Below are 16,268 nucleotides of genomic sequence, written 5' to 3' on the forward strand. Positions count from 1 at the left end.
ACACATTTCCTTAATATGATAACACCTACCGGAATCGGGTGTTTGACTGCATTACAAGATCATACATTGTTATATATATATATAAAGCATTCCTAGTACTATCATCCCACATTCAATTGAGAAACTTGGAGTAGTTTGTCATCAGGGTAGGAAACTTCAATAGAAGATGTATAAGCTTTCTACCTTCAGTTCCATGCCTCCTGCAATTTTCTTGCAGCCTAGGATGTCTCATGCAAGGTAATGCTTTAAGTTTTTTGTCATGGTTTAAGTGCTTCTGATTGTATACATATCGTTCTTACTGTGTTGCATTTTTTGTGCACCGGGACTTTTACACAGCTTGAAAGTCCAAGAGGATGGAATAGGTATGTGCACAAACTGCACCTGATCATAGTTGGTTTCCAAAGGCTGATTGTTTGGTTTTAGAAATGTCAGCAACAGCTAAATGTATGCAAATGGCAGGTGTTTGTACAAGGGTGACCCGGAACTTGAACATGGAGAAGCTGAGAAATGGTTATCTGTTTCCTGAGGTTAGAGGCTTGGATTCCCAAGTTTTTTATTGCTTCTATATTGTGATCTTGCTTGCTGAATACCTAAGCGTGGAAGCTGTGATTTGCTTAGCCTTTTTGTTGACTTCGGATTTTTTTTCTTGGCTTCCAGAGATATCATAGTATTTGATTGTTTACAGCTATTTCAAGACTCTCATACTCTCATCTCATTTGAATCAGATAGCTATGCGTGAGCTTGAACACATGAAGAAGTATCCAAATGCGAAAGTGATAAGCCTTGGGATTGGTGATACCACAGAGCCTATACCGGATATCGTAACATCAAGCATGGCAAACGTAAGTATTGCTTGCTGGATTTTGATTTGTTGTGTATTTCTATACTGCAAATTGGTCATTTTTTGTCTTTCTGGAATGAAAGAACACGTCTTCAACACACCAACCTGCCTGGTTTGAAAAGGTTTGACTTTGCCTCCAGCAGCCAACTTCAAAAAATATTCAGTTTGGAGAAGATCGTGGGGTATCAACATTTTCCCACATACAGAATTTTCATGAAAACAAACGCAACTCTACTAAAAGTTCATATGTTAATCCTTTCAGTAGTTTCTTTTGGCAGTTTGAAGGCGAGATAGCCCTTAAATTGCAGCAGATGTAGAAAGTTGAGCAGTTTATCTACAAAGATTGCTTGATGCAATTTGATCTAGATGGCCTGTAAATTCTATCCAAAAGGCTATTATACTCGCGTGAACCAGTTGGCTGATATGCTGCAAGCCTATCTTCCATACTCCCAACCTTCATTAGACAAGTTCCATAAAAGTGAGATAATGAAAGCCCAAGCCCAACATGTTCTTTGAATCTCTCAGAGAACAAACGACCCCACTTTCCAGAAGTGACTAGTTTCTTCCTGGGTGACCCAAGCCCAACATGTCCTTTGAATCTCTCAGAGAACAAACGAGGGAACTTTCCAGAAGTGACTAGTTTCTTCCTGGGCGAATATTTTCTCTAGTATGCTTTAGTTTCTCCAAAGTCTATAACCATGGTCGATCATTCAACAAAAGTTTTGTTAAGGCCTTCACATAATCAAACGAAAATCACTCTTTCAAAAATTGGAAGACAAGCCCATTTTTATGCAAATATAGGCATTAGAGACACTCGAGTGTCTTGGAGCCTGGAGGTCTATACTACAAGTGGTGACTATCAGAAGAAGCAAGTGTATGAACAGAGCGTGAATTATAACTTCTTTATATAACAATCTACGTGCATTTATGTAGATGCCACTGTTTGAAGTACCTAACACCTAAACAGAGTGCAGAATACCGATACTGAACTCTGGATTAGATCAAAATTATACTGTCATCAACTATGGGAGCAAAACCCAACAAAACTTGCTTGCATTGAAAATTGTATGAATTTTGTTTATAAATGGACGTTAACTGTATATAATGAATGGCAGCATGCACGTCGGCTTTCGACAGTTGAAGGTTATAGAGGGTATGGGGCAGAGCAAGGGAACAAGGTATTGTGGAGCTTCTTTTGGCCTTTACTCTGTTCTATTCCAGACATTTTTCTTTCCTGTTCGTTATTTGTTTGCCAAGTTGCAGAATCATTTTGTTGATCTTCAATTCAGCTCTTCTTCTTATATCTCTATGCCCAAAACAAGTCCTTTTCTTTAGTATGAGTATATTTATCACTACTAGGATGTCCATCCTCAGAAGCCTGTGAAATTATGACATTTCTCTTCTTGAAATTTGATGTTTCTAGTTTCTTAATCTTATTTACATATATGTTAGCTGGGTGGAGGGGTTTGCATGTTTATGAACATAATATCATGCAAATTTTGGCTGTGGTTAACTTCTTTGTTTATGTAGCAGGCACTTAGGAAGGCAATTGCAGAAACCTTGTATGGAGATCTACCCATTAAAGACACAGAAATTTTTGTCTCAGATGGTTCTCAGTGTGATATTTCTCGCCTGCAGGTACTCAAATATCCAAGATTGGAGGTTGTTTACATTCTGATTAACTTGGGTTTACTGGGAAAAATGCTGAACTTAGGCTTCTATTTCTCTATTTTCACAGCTGCTTCTGGGATCCAATGTGACCATTGCTGTGCAAGATCCAACTTTTCCAGTAATATCGAAATGCATCAATTTATTAGCTATTTTTCATGAACTAAGGCTTCAGAACTAATGGGATTTATGATAGGAAATGTCAATTGTAACAGGCTTATATAGATTCGAGTGTCATAATTGGCCAGACCGGTGACTTCCAAGATGAAACTGGCAAGTACCAGAACATCAAATACATGCCATGCAGGCCACAGAATAATTTTTTTCCAGACTTGACTACAACTGCAACCACAGATGTCATATTCATCTGCTCTCCAAACAATCCCACTGGCCATGCAGCATCCAGGAAGCAGTTAGAGCAGCTAGTGGAGTTTGCAAGGGCAAATAGATCAATTATTATTTTTGACTCTGCCTATGCAGCTTATGTCACAGATGAAAGTCCTAGATCAATCTTTGAGATTCCTGGTGCCAGAGAGGTAAAATAAGTTACTGAGCTCTCGACTTCAGGTAGGAGGGCCTCCTAGTTTAAGTACTAACCATAAATACAAACCAATTGAAATGCCATAAGCTACTTAAATCACCCATCACATCATTTTATCAGTTATGACCTATAGAAGAATTGGCAGAATAGATTGTAGAAGATTAATGATAGTCAGACCAGAATGTCCGCAGATGATATCAAAAAACCAAGTGTTGGGCATCAATGGCTTCAATGAAATAGTTTCTCATAATCTAACCAAACACAGCCTAGATAATCTGTCTAGGCCTCTCATTCCAGAGTGAATCCAAGTGCACCAATGTAAATTCTGAGATGCAATGTAGCCTGTTGATTTTGCACATCAGTATCTAACCCTCTCTTTCCTTTTCCCTCAGGTTGCCATTGAAATTTCGTCCTTCTCCAAATTTGCTGGATTCACAGGTGTCCGTCTTGGTTGGACAGTGGTCCCTGATGAACTCTTGTTTTCGAATGGCTTTCCTGTCATAAAAGATTACAACCGCATTGTATGCACTTGCTTCAATGGAGCATCCAGCATAGCTCAGGCGGGGGGACTAGCATGCCTTTCCTCAGATGGATTAATGGTAAGTCTCAGTTCTTTTCCAGGAAACAGTGTGTGGATACTAGTCAAAACATGGAACCTAGGCATGGAAATCCATCAACACACTTCTTGATCATTACCAACACCCGTGTAGCAACCACTTAAAAATGATCTTTAGGAGCAAAATTCTAGGCTTACTGAACTGAAATATGCTCCTGAGAGTCACATCCCTACAGCCCCTAACCCTTTTCTTTGTGAATCCTAACTCTATTTATTCTACATGATGAGATCTCCTCATTGAAATTCTCTTTCAGGCAGTGCAATCTGTGGTTGACTACTACAAAGAGAATGCAAAGATCCTGGGTGACACTTTCACTTCACTTGGTCTAGACGTATATGGTGGCATAAATGCCCCTTATGCTTGGGTGCATTTTCCAGGTATGAAATCTTGGGATGTATTCACTGAGCTTCTTGAGAAGACGCACATAATAACAGTTCCAGGTTGCGGATTTGGACCTGGGGGTGAAGAGCATATTAGAGTTAGTGCTTTTGGACACAGAGAATGTATCTTAGAGGCCTCAAGGAGGCTGAAAAGCCTTCTTTCCTAGGAGAAAGATGCTTCACTTTGGTTGTTATAACCATATATCTATCTAATACTAAATAAAGTAAACCGAAGTTCAACAGACCAGATTTTGAGTTGGCATATAATAAAATATCAGCTTATATCTTGTTATGTGAAGATATAGCAATATATTCAAAAAAATCAATAAATAAAGAAAAAGAAACTGCAGGTTAGCATGGTTTCCAAGTTGCATACTACTGCATGAGTATGCCTTCTGCAATTTCTATATCATGTATCACGAGATACAATTAAAAAAATTAAACATATATGCTAAAAGAGGAATATGGACTACCCTCTCATATCTGTCTATCCTCAAGAAAATGGTCTGAGAGCACACTTCTCACATACACATTGGAAAGGACCCTAGCAATAATCTTATAAAGCCTTGCAACTGAATTATTAGGTCTGAAATCTTTAAGACCCTAAGGGGTTACTTTGTTAGGGACAATAGCAATAGAGGTAGCATTGGTGGTTTTATTGACAACCTCAATATCATAGAAGTCACCAAAGACTTTTAATAGGTGGTCTTCTTTCACCCTTGGCCAATAATTTTGGCAACAATCTAAAGAAAAATCATTCATATTTGGAGCTCTATATATCCATACAAAAAGTACCCTTTAGTTTCCCGCTTGGAGAAGGGATGCTTTACTTTCACACACATTGTGTTTCATCACCTCAACTTCTATGTAAATGAAGAGACCCCCAAGGTCTAGGTCAAATCTAAACAATAATGTGAAAGTTTCCACAATTCTATTTGTGACTAGTATATGACAAGCTTGATTTCTATCAGCATGGTTCTACTATCAAAGGATATTAGAATTTACAGTATTAAGCAAACGACTTCTGGTTAAATAAAAATCAAGCTATGCAAGAAATTCTCCAATTCGAATTTGGTTAGCCAACATACCTTGGTTGATTTTGCAGAAACCTCCGAATCAAAGTCAACCCAAGATTGTCACAAGGCTTTCCTTTCACCTTCTTGCTTACCCCCACCAGAAAACCAGAAGTTTCCTCATTCAAAGTTTATTATACATAGGAAGTCTAAATAAAGACCTGCGAGACAAGGGCAAAGGCCAGACATATAAGCCACTTCTTTAACATTAAAGCTCCATCCTTGCAATAACCTTTGGTGAGATTTGCTTGCAGTGTACTGTTGATGTTGGCTGCGAGAATCTGGACAATTTGACCAGCAACATATTAAGTAAAAAGGCATTCACAACTCAAAAGTCATTGCTAAAGAAAGCTCACACTACGGGTGAGCCATGGTTCAGTTTCTACACCTACAAAATCTAAGAGATTCAGCTTATCTCATACTATGGGTGAGCCATGGTTCAGTTTCTACACCTACAAAATTTAAGAGATTCAGCTTATTTAGTATATGATCATCCACTCTACTAGGTTATTTAGGAATTCCTTGGGGTGATGCCTTTTTGTGAATATTTATTTGAAGTTTTTTCTAGCATTGAACTTGTTACATAAGGATATGGATAAAACAATCTGTTGAGATAAACATTTAGTTTTTTTCCTTCCATTTTTTTCTTCTTGAGAAATAAGGTGAATCCACAATATTACACCCAATTCTTACATGAGAGGGAACACATGTCATATAATATCACTGCCGTCCTAGTTTTCTTTAGTTTAGTTTTGCCTCCACCATTTTAGTCTCTGTAACAATGGGTCTTCTTGACAAATTTTGCTCACTAGGTACACCATCAGAGTGCTTGAACATGCATTTCCAAATGCAAGTTCAGAGTCAGGAAGACAACTTGGAGATGGGAAACAGATCTCCAATAGATGGCACTGGATTGCTATCAGCTTTTGTGTTACTTCTAATATTTCCCCAGAACTGGCCTGTCCACCAGTGGAATCTGGGTATTTTGCACATATGAATCATCAAACACAAATGTTCATCAAGGATGCCATAGTAATTGTCCTAAATTTCAAGTAAGCAAGTGTTTTGTTGGCAGTTGAAATGAGATACTTGGTGCCAAGGGCACCAAGCAGAAGCATCTATTGCTTTGTTGGCATGGAACATATCACCGTAGTGATAGAATAGCAAAACCATATCATCAGGTATCAATAGGTCTTGTTGGGTGTTGAAATCATTTGGCTCACCTAATTCATTGAGAAAAGTATAGATGTCAAGATAGACAAACTGAAAGCAACCTTGGATTCCTTGTCCTTAAATTAGATAAGCAACACCATAAAATTCATTATTTTTACAATTTCATCTTCCTTACTCCATACATATGCTAGAGAACTCCAGATTTTTATCATTTCCAAGTAAAGATAAAGATCAGTAGGAGGCCCCACCTTCACCAAGAATAGCCACAGATCACAAATAATGCTGCTAAAGTAATATCACCTGTCATTTCCCCAGTGTTCCAAAACCAACATGAATCAAACTTGTGGTCACAAAATAAGTCAGAAATGTGAAGATGATTATTTCAACCAACATTTAAAAGTACAGATTCCAACAGTAAAATCATTAGAGTGCAACTTTCTAGCTCCATATCGCATTAGATGCCAAGGATCTGACAACTAACCAGCTCACAAGCCCCAGCGCTCCTGGCAGCAATGACCTTCCAAACATCTGTTTCTGATTCTGCTGCTGATTCAGTTTGTTCAGAGGAGTTGTTTCCTAAGGGAGACAATGGAGTCAATGGAAAAGAGTGTAAATGATTTTGCATGTTAGCCTGCAGGACTGTGAAGTTGTTATTGGCATCTTTAGTGATCACATGAAGCTTCCCAAGAAGCGAAGCAAGTAAATATGGAGATTCTGCCTCAGCAAAGTCATGAATGGGAACATCTGTGGAAACAACTTTCCAAGAATCACATTGGTAATCATATACTTTGATTGTAGCAATATCTGCAGAACTTGAAGGATCTAGTGCATATAACTCATCGTCGACTATGGCACCCAATTTTGTTCCTGCCTGCCTAGCAGGCCAACCCTCACCCATGCCAACAGGCATTTCAAACCATGAATTTGTCTCAGGATCATAAACCTCTCCTCCTACATCAACAAAAAAAGGCCAGTAATATAAACTCTGGGGCACAAATAACTTTCCCTTGTATGATGTCATTCCAGTTGCAATGGGCTTGAGCAAATCAGCCAGGAAGGCAGTGGGTAGTACTTGCGCTTTTGCAAAAGGCATGCTTGGTATTTGAGACCATACACCTGTACGAGGATCAAATACTTCAGCAGATTGAAGAGGGATCAATCCACCACGACCTCTGGTAACTCCTCCAACGACATAAAGCTTATTATTTAAGACACCTGTCTTACAATAAGCTCTACCAATGGACATAGGGCTCACTTCACTCCATCCATTTTGAACTGGATCATATCGCCAGACACTCGTAAGGGCTGAAGCTCTAGAAAATCCCCCTAACACATAGAGGCAACCATCAACAGTCCCAATGGCAGAACCACAAAATGGGATTCGGTCCAATTCATCCCTCCTCCCAAGCCAACCCCTTATGACATCTGCAATTTTATTGCTTGACCCCACCATATTCAACATCCGAAGGCCTGAGAAACCCTTTCTATAACCATCCTCATGAGCAACATTAGGCATTGGTGGCAATCTTTGCCATCTCCTGGACAAAGGATCCAAAGAATACCACAACAGCTTATCATCTTTGATCTTCGTTAATATGTAGAGCCATTCTTCTGTCGTTCCAAGCTCTTTTCTCAAATTGAAGAGTTCAGTACTCATAATAGCACCTTTCCAGCTCCGAGACACCAACCTCACATTCAAATAGAAAATTCTAGGAACCCTTGCAAGAATTTGGAATGATATCTCATCAGGAAGGTTGGGAATCAGTCTCACGTTTTCATTCTCCTCAGAAATGCTTGATGAGAGTCTTTGCCTCTTGCAGGTTTCATCCACTGAAACCTCAGAGTGCTCCTCAAATCTGGTCTTCGAGCCATTCAGGCTCAATGCAGAACCCATCAGGATCTTTCTAATTGCTTCCAATCTAAATAAAAACCAACCAGCTTCTCAGCTAAATCAATTTTTCTAGCTCATGTGTAGATAGTTGCAGGTTTATGTCATATTATTAGCAAGAAATCTGAACCCAAAACAACAATGGAGAGAATAAGAAGAAACATTCAGAAGTATAAATTTCATATGTGAATCATAATAAGACATACAAGAAAGAAATTTGATAAGCACACATAATTAGCACCAAACAGTTGGAAACAATTCAAATTCAACCTCTCTGCCCCCATCACACAAGACATACTTGTATATGTAAACAGAGGGGTGAGAGAGATTCTCACACTATCCCTTTGAACTCCAATGCACACCCTCCACATTCATAGGATGCTATCCGGCATATAAATTAGTACTGTCAAACTATTCATTTAAAGGAAGAACATCAACACCCCATACACAGCTTCCAGATTCCAAAGTCATAAAAATATGCTGAACATGAAAATGATATAAAATACAGATTGTTTGTAGTATGACTTCCCAAATAGACTGAAAATAAAGAGTTCCAGAGGCTCTCATTTCATGCAACAGGATCTGCTCTAAATTTATGAACAAATAAAAAAGTTCAATAATGTCAATCAGTGACAAACAACCACACAAAATAATCAAAATTATTGGCTACAAAAGAAAAAAAAAGAAAGTAAAAAGGAAACCATGTCACACCAATCATCCACATTATTATTATTTTTAATTAACAGAGAATTGCTCTTGGGATCTCTCCTCGTTAACCCATGGAACTTGAGGCAGGCATGGGAGGCACCAGATTAAAAAATTATACTAAATTCCCAACATCAAATTGATATTGAGGGCTCTAATCTTATCTCCTGACATGGAAATTCCATAATGTTATGTTGTGCAGACAAGTTAATCCATGTGAAGCAATAGAAAATTTGATACGCACAAGCATTTTCACAATCTGAATAACCAGGAGCCCCCAGAAAAAGAAAAACATTAGAAAAAAGTCATCAACTGTTTTGTCACACAGCAATTATTGAATTGTTGACTAACAATTTGGTAAAATTGAAAAGTTTGGGCATACAGAAAGCAAATTAAACCATGAACATGTCACTTACCATCTCATTTTATTTCAACATGTCACTCAACATCTCATTTTATTTCTCAAACAGTGCAGGAAAGGAGAAAAAGAACTTAGAATTTGCAATTGTAGATTTTCATTGCGCCTTCAAACCCAGCCTTATCTATTTGCCCCCTTTTCTTTCATTTTCCTCGGTTTTCTCGACAGCCAAACGGAAAGCTAAACCAAAATCCAACAATTCCCACAAACAAATGACAAAATTGAACCAACAACACGGCAAGAAAAGGACCAAAACATACAAAATTGAAGCAAATCACCCAAAATTGCATAAAAATAAATGCACAAACTCAGAATTTAATCAAAAATTAAGCAAAGAATTAAAGAAAAATAACAAAAATACCATCCAGATTTCTGGGTCTTCAAAAGAATGATGGAGCGGATATGGGCATCAGGGGAATTTTTCACTCTAGGCGTTCGCGCTTGGCATTGTCATCCATCTGCGCCCAAAAGAAATATATATATAAAAAAAAAAGTAATAAAATTAAATGAAATCAAAGACTTTTGTTAGAGAAGACAAGACTTCGGGTAGACTTTTGTTATCATTTTTCCACCTTTTTAATCATGCCATCTCATTGACTTAGAGATAGAGGTTACCTATTAAAATAATAATAATAATAATAATAATAATTTATCATATTAAATTTAAAAATATATATATAAAAAATTTCCCTTTTCACTTGAATTTTTAGAGGGGGAAATTACTTGCCATTTCATCTAAAGAATTTCCTTAATTAATCCCATTTTTCTATTAGTGTCAATCTTTCTAACAAAAGCCATCCATGGGTAATTGTTTTGAATTATTAATATTTTTTATTTTTTATTTTTAATTATTAATGTTTTTTTATTTTCTATTGGTTAAGTCTCATAATCATGGGCTTGGCAAGTGCATATACATTTCATCTAGAAATTTGTAAGTCAATTTAAGTTTAATTTTTTTTCTTAGTCAATGATATCACATTATTAATTATTATTTTTTTCCTTTGATAGGTGGGGTGATGTCACATTAATCTATGCCATGACGCAATAACAAAGATTTACAATATATGTGAAAAGTTTTTATTTAGATGGTATTTGTTTTTTAATTAAATAGAAAAAATTAAAATATTTGATTTTTTTGTTTAAATAAAAATAACGTGTTAATATTAATTAATATAATTAAATTAAATATATTGATAATAAGTTTATTTTAATTATATTAGTTGATATCAATAGATTACTTTTAGTTGAATAAAAAAAATTAAAAAAGCAAACCTTTCAAAACATATATTTTCTTTTTTAAGAATAAAAAAAATTGGGAATAAAAAATAAAAATACATGTGATTATTAATTATTCTCAAAAAAAAAGTTATAATTGTCCTGAAAATATAGTATTTTTTATAATATATTTTAATTATTTTTACTAATCTTTTAATATACAAATATGAAGAATGATTGAAAATAAAGTATTATCAATAAAAATTATTTTTATGAAATATTTAAAAATAAAAACATATAAAAGATGTTAAAAACATTTCAAATTGTCATTAAAGTTGTAGAAAACATTATAAAACTTTAATTTATAAAACAATTTTTTTAGAACTCTTTTGTTTATTTTTCCATCCACTATTTTTAGAGATTTTTAATTCAAATTATTTTATTTAGTTTTGTTTCAATTTCTAATTTGATAAGAGAAAAAATATTAGGCCCAATTTTAGCAGCATGTGGCACTTGGCCACATCATAACAATTGATAGAATTAAATATCAAAATAATGAGAAAATTGGTTTGATGAGAGTTGCTATCAAAAATAGGATTATTTACAAAGAAAGAGTGTTGTTGCAAAAATATGGGAACTTTTATGTGATGATGATAAGGTGAAAAGTAGGATCTTACTATACCATCATATTGGATTTTATTATGAAGTGAATATCAAATTAATAATCTAGAAAAAGAGGAGTGATTGGTATGAAATTCTTAGTAGAAAATAATTTATCATGTAGTAAATTAATATGGTAATAGAAGGGTTGGTTGGGAAGTTTAAAAAAAAATAGAGATCTATTACAAGATAATTAGTGTGGTTATTGATTATAAAATGTTGGAAAATGTTCTTAAATGATGGCATAATGACATAAATTGATTATCTTAATTAAGACCTTTTTAAATTTTGAATTAAAAAGATCATGATAAGCTATTTTAGGTGAGCTGTTAAAATATGATTAGAGTAAGTGGGACAAGTGGGCTAAAATACCAACCATTATATTACTAGGGGAGTAATATGAAGGTGACATATAATAGGGTGTTTTCAAGCCCTTAAAATAAGAAAGCGAAAGAGTTTCACTTGTTATAAATAGGAAACTATATATAGGGAAAAGTATGTTATAGGCTGTTGATTTTCAAATAATTAGAATCTTAGAACCCAATCTTTTCAGATTCAAGAAAAATATACTCATCTGAAAAGTTATTATGTTTTCATACACTTTGTGATTAGGTTTATACCCAATATGCGCTTCCCTATCCTCCAACTCAACTTCCATAGAAGGAAAACCAAAAGGAAAAAAAACAAAATTAATTCCTCCAACTCAGCTTCCTCAAGTATAGACACTAAACCAAAGGAGTTGGAATTAATTCCCAAGAATGAATCTCTCTCTTGAAGCCAAACCTCAACCTTCCTTATCTTCCTCTCATTTAGGAAGACCAAAAACCCCAACCTCCTACTCCCATTTTGAAACCTCTTTGCCTCATTTTCCTTTAATTTTGGAACCCTAAAAACCCTAACCTATTGCTCTCATTCCGAAAAATGAAAATCCTCTTACCCTAGCCCCTTATTCTCATATCTCAACAGTGTAGATTGGAGGGATTAGGTTACCATAATTGCTTTCTTCTTCTCTATCTAAAGCTTCATGTCATGGACTTGGTCTTTTCCTAAGCTCGTGCGACACTTAGACAAGTCAAGACATTGATTTTGCTAAGTCAACCTTACTCCCAATGCTTAACTTGCTAGGCTAAGATGCTCACGACTTGGAAGCTTGAGAAGGCATAGTAGGAAAATCTTAAAGAGTGGAAGTTTTTATTGCTCAAAGGAAGCTTTACAAGTGTTTTTGGAACTCACTTGCTTGGTTGGTTAGGTTCTTTGGTGGTTTTTGGGTGGTTTTGGGTGGTGCTTTGGCCAAATGAGGCCTTAACCTATTTATAGGCACCTTAGGAATTCTCTAGAACCTTGAAGGGTTCCTTACAAATCAAGAATAATTTAGAAGCCTCTGCACTAGTCTATGTACAAGGGTATGTACAAGATGACTTTGGAAAATTCTAGAACACCCCACACTATTCCAATTCTCTCTTAGCCAAGTATAGAGAGGTGTGGACATCTCTAGCCCTCTTTAGAAGTTTCCATACTCTTCCACTTTGTAGCTAAGTGTAGATGTCTTCAGGGGTCTCTAGAAGCTTCACACCTCCTATATAAGCCCATGGGGAGGGTCATTTGAAGCATCTTGTGACACTCTTCCCCACCTATGTCGTCGACGTACCCGTCGTTGCCTCTTCTTGAAACCTCTCAATGTGTTTCCAGAACCTTCTTAAGGAAGCTACATGTTTCCAATTTACCTGCCTCTTAGGTAGTCCTTTCCACCGGACTAGATACTCTATCACAGGAGGGACCCTTTGTATCCTAGTAACCCGTTTAGCCAGGATATTTTTCACCTTCTTCTCCCTTGAGGCCTTAGATGGATGCAGACCCCTGCACTTTCAATGCTTGGAGTATTGCTTCATCTTACCCCTCGAGTTCACCTTTCCTTTGGTGACCTTGTCCATGTGTGTGTGGGCTACCTCAGCTCACTCCCCTTTTGTCTCCTTTACTTGCACCCCTGATAGTAAGGAGGTCTTAGGTGTACTAGGCTTTGGGTTGACTTGGAGGGCACCTAGTAGCTGCATCAAGCCCATATGTGTTTCGTCTTCCTATTCCCTCTCCTTGATTATGACATTGAGCATCTTTCTCTTTGGACAATCCCGTGGCCAATGTGGATCGTCACACAAGAAGCATTTGATTTTAGGCGTAAACTCCTTCCTTTCCGCTTTAGTCCTTCTTTCCCGGACGTTAGGCGTCTTGCTTGATCCCATTGTAGGAGCACTGTGGTCCCTTAAAACCTCATCTCCCCCACCCGTGGCGTGACTATCCTCCAAAGACTAAACCTTGGAGGAGTCTCCCCTCTTGTAATCCGTTAAAGACTCTGCTACTACCATAGCAGTGGCTAAGTCTTGAACACCTCGGCGCCCTACTTCCTTATCAACCCATCCTTGCAGGTTATCCATGAAATTGAATAGAAAATCCTCCTCAGTCATATTAGGAATCTCAAGCATGAGCGAAGAGAATTCCTTGACATAGTCGCGTATCGAGCCTGTGTGCTTGAGATGCCTCATGTTTTTCCTAGCTAGGTAAGCCACGTATTCGGGGTAGAACTGCCTCTTGATCTTCCTCTTAAAGTCCTCTTACATCTCTATGGTGCAAATGTCTTTCTCCATATTAGCGAACCTCCGGCGCCACCATAGAGTAGTTGTGTCAGTAAGGTAGAGGGTTGCAGTCCTTACCTTAGTCACCTCATCAGTCAATGCGATAGCCTCAAAGTATCGCTCCATATGTGATTACTACTCAAAAACCACACATTTTAAATAATAATTCTCATGAATTTCATACCTTTTGAGTAGTAATTATGCCTAATATGCCCAAGTAATACATTGTTACCCTTGCAAGAGATACTAATGGTTTTTGTGAAGTTTTGGAGATATTTTAAGGTGATTTTTGAAGCATTAAGTGACAAAAGAGAAATGGAATTGAGGAAGGCAAACAATGTGGATGATGAGGAAAAAGAAATGCACTTAGACCAAGCTTTGGAGCTAATTTGGAAGTGTTTAAGGTAGATTCAAAAGAAAGAAATGGAAGAAATATCAAAAAAGAGTTGAAAAATTATTTATTTCCATTTAGTCATGCAAAATGGACTAGAAGACATTTGTGCTGAAAATCAAAGAGAAATCTCAAAGTTGATTCCGCATGATCATGCGAACATTTCCAATAGTCATGTGAAATGCTCCAAGAAGGTGAAATTTGGTGTTGATGCATTTTTTACTTCGCACAATCATGCGAAATTGCTAGACCTCATGCGAAATAACCATTTTATTACTAAACTCCAGATTTCTTGGTGAAAAAGCCTTCGGAAGACCTCTTAGATGATGTCAAGTGTCCACTTGACCTTGGCCTATAAATAGAAACTTGATTTACTCATTTTGAGGGACTTTTAGACATTTTCTAATTTGAGAATTTTTCATATTTTCTCTCTCTCTAGAGAATTCTCTATTTTATCTCATTTTCTTACTAGCCAAACATGCCTTCTGAGACCAAATCTCCAAGCATGAGTGGCTAAATCTCATTTTTCTCGAAGGATGGATGATCTAGAGGTAATATATATGGTGAATTAGAGAAATGAGCTTGAATTGCAAAGGTAATTTGATCCAATTGATTTATTAATTGAATTTTGGAAAATTTTCTCTTCAAATTGTCTTGGATGATTTCTACAATGCAAACTAAGTAGATTCATTAAATTCTTAAAGCTAGATTTAATGAGATTGAATAGTTTCATTGTGTGGATCATTGGAAGATAATTTAAGATGAATTGAATATATGATTTGAATTGATCTCTTAGATTAAATGACCTAATTTGAAGAGAAATTAGATCTAGACCTAAAGTTAAATCAAAAATCGGTTTAGATGAAAATTTAGGTTTTCAATCTAACTTGATGAAAATTAGATCTCAACATCTATTCACCATGGAAATTGTTTTCTAGAAAATCCTAACTTCGAGAATTTCACCTCCCATTAATTTTCTTCTATTTTACATGTCATTTTTCTTTTCAATTCGAGACCATTGTTAAATTGATTTTTCATCATGAATTTTCAAATCAATTTCACTTTATCACAATCATTTATTATCCTCTCATTCAAGCCTTAATTACCGAGAATAATCCATCCTAGTGGACGACACCTAAAACCACTATATTACGGTAGTTTGTACTAAAACCATTTTTTATCAGGTACAAGCTACTCTAGAATAGTGAATTAGGTTATAAATTGTGTTTTGATCTAATAAACGACGAAAAACCAAGTAATCAAAAATAGCGTCATTGTTGGGGATGGTGCCAAGGTGATTGAGGCATTTTTTTGGTGAGGATTAACCATTGTGATCCACATCACAAGATTGGTGAAGTTCTTTTTACCGATTCTCCACTGTCATCTTAGTTTTCTTTCAAATTTCATTTTTCTTTTTATTTTTCTCTTTTGTTCTTTTTGTTTTGTTTTGTTCTTTTTCTTTGTTTGCTATGTAGGTGAACCCTTGTATGCTCCATTGGGAACTAAATTCTAAGGGAATTTGGAAAGAACTAATTCATCTACTCAAGTGCTGAATCTTGGAATTGCTACAAATATAATGGAACCTCAAGGTGAAGATCAACAAAGTCAACATGGTCCTAATGAAGAAAATTTCCATTTGTATTGATCTATGAGGGACCATATGCATCCACCGAGAATGAGTGCACCACCATCATGCATTGTTCTTCCTAATGAGCAAATGATCATCCGTCCTTATTTGGTGCCACTTCTCCCTCAATTTCATGGAATGGAGAATGAGAATCCTTACACTCACATAAAGGATTTTGAAGAAGTATATCATACTTTTCAAGAAGGGACGACATCAATTGATCTTATGAGACTTAAATTGTTTCCTTTCACTCTCAAGGACAAGGAAAAAGTGTGGTTGAATTATTTGAAACCTCGAAATATCCGCTCATGGCCAGAACTAAAAGCTGAATTTTTGAAGAAATTTTTTCTAAGTCATCATACTAGTGGATTGAAGAGGCAATTTCCAATTTTGTGGCTATGAAAAATGAAAAATTTTATGCTTGTTAGGAGAGATATATGGAGG

The 16,268-nt window shown here is 36.2% G+C and overlaps 2 protein-coding genes across 3 annotated transcripts; one reads left to right on the plus strand and one right to left on the minus strand.

Annotated features, from left to right (window-relative positions):
- The first annotated feature begins 95 nt into the window (after positions 1-95).
- On the plus strand, positions 96-4,420 carry LOC100253830 (aminotransferase ALD1, chloroplastic). The gene is made up of 10 exons (XM_002268730.4): positions 96-237; positions 337-362; positions 460-527; positions 726-842; positions 1,957-2,019; positions 2,375-2,479; positions 2,580-2,630; positions 2,725-3,045; positions 3,443-3,649; positions 3,921-4,420. The coding sequence occupies exons 1-10, from the start codon at positions 167-169 to the stop codon at positions 4,212-4,214; spliced, it is 1,323 nt and encodes a 440-aa protein (XP_002268766.1). The 5' UTR covers positions 96-166; the 3' UTR covers positions 4,215-4,420.
- A 1,955-nt stretch (positions 4,421-6,375) lies between these two features.
- Positions 6,376-9,894, minus strand: LOC100245120 (F-box/kelch-repeat protein At1g22040). 2 transcript variants are annotated; one of them, XM_002271846.5, is made up of 2 exons: positions 9,666-9,894; positions 6,376-8,212 (listed from the first exon to the last, which is right to left on the minus strand). In XM_002271846.5, the coding sequence occupies exon 2, from the start codon at positions 8,185-8,187 to the stop codon at positions 6,748-6,750; it is 1,440 nt and encodes a 479-aa protein (XP_002271882.1). In that variant the 5' UTR covers positions 8,188-8,212; positions 9,666-9,894; the 3' UTR covers positions 6,376-6,747. The 2 variants fall into 2 exon arrangements, with proteins under 2 accessions (XP_002271882.1, XP_010657600.1); XM_010659298.3 differs by having other exon boundaries at positions 6,376-8,305; positions 9,666-9,860.
- Between the last annotated feature and the right edge of the window lie 6,374 nt (positions 9,895-16,268).

This window comes from Vitis vinifera, chromosome 12, assembly GCF_030704535.1.
Source record: "Vitis vinifera cultivar Pinot Noir 40024 chromosome 12, ASM3070453v1".
Taxonomy (NCBI): domain Eukaryota; kingdom Viridiplantae; phylum Streptophyta; class Magnoliopsida; order Vitales; family Vitaceae; genus Vitis; species Vitis vinifera.

What these genes read in the sequence shown, in the direction of transcription:
- LOC100253830 (XM_002268730.4), top strand. Translation starts at nt 167, where the DNA reads ATGTATAAGCTTTCTACCTTCAGTTCCATGCCTCCTGCAATTTTCTTG. An exon ending in CCTAGGATGTCTCATGCAAG is followed by an intron (nt 238 to 336) that starts GTAATGCTTTAA and finishes ACTTTTACACAG; the next exon opens with CTTGAAAGTCCAAGAGGATG. An exon ending in AGTCCAAGAGGATGGAATAG is followed by an intron (nt 363 to 459) that starts GTATGTGCACAA and finishes TGCAAATGGCAG; the next exon opens with GTGTTTGTACAAGGGTGACC.
- LOC100245120 (XM_002271846.5), bottom strand. Translation starts at nt 8,187, where the DNA reads ATGGGTTCTGCATTGAGCCTGAATGGCTCGAAGACCAGATTTGAGGAG.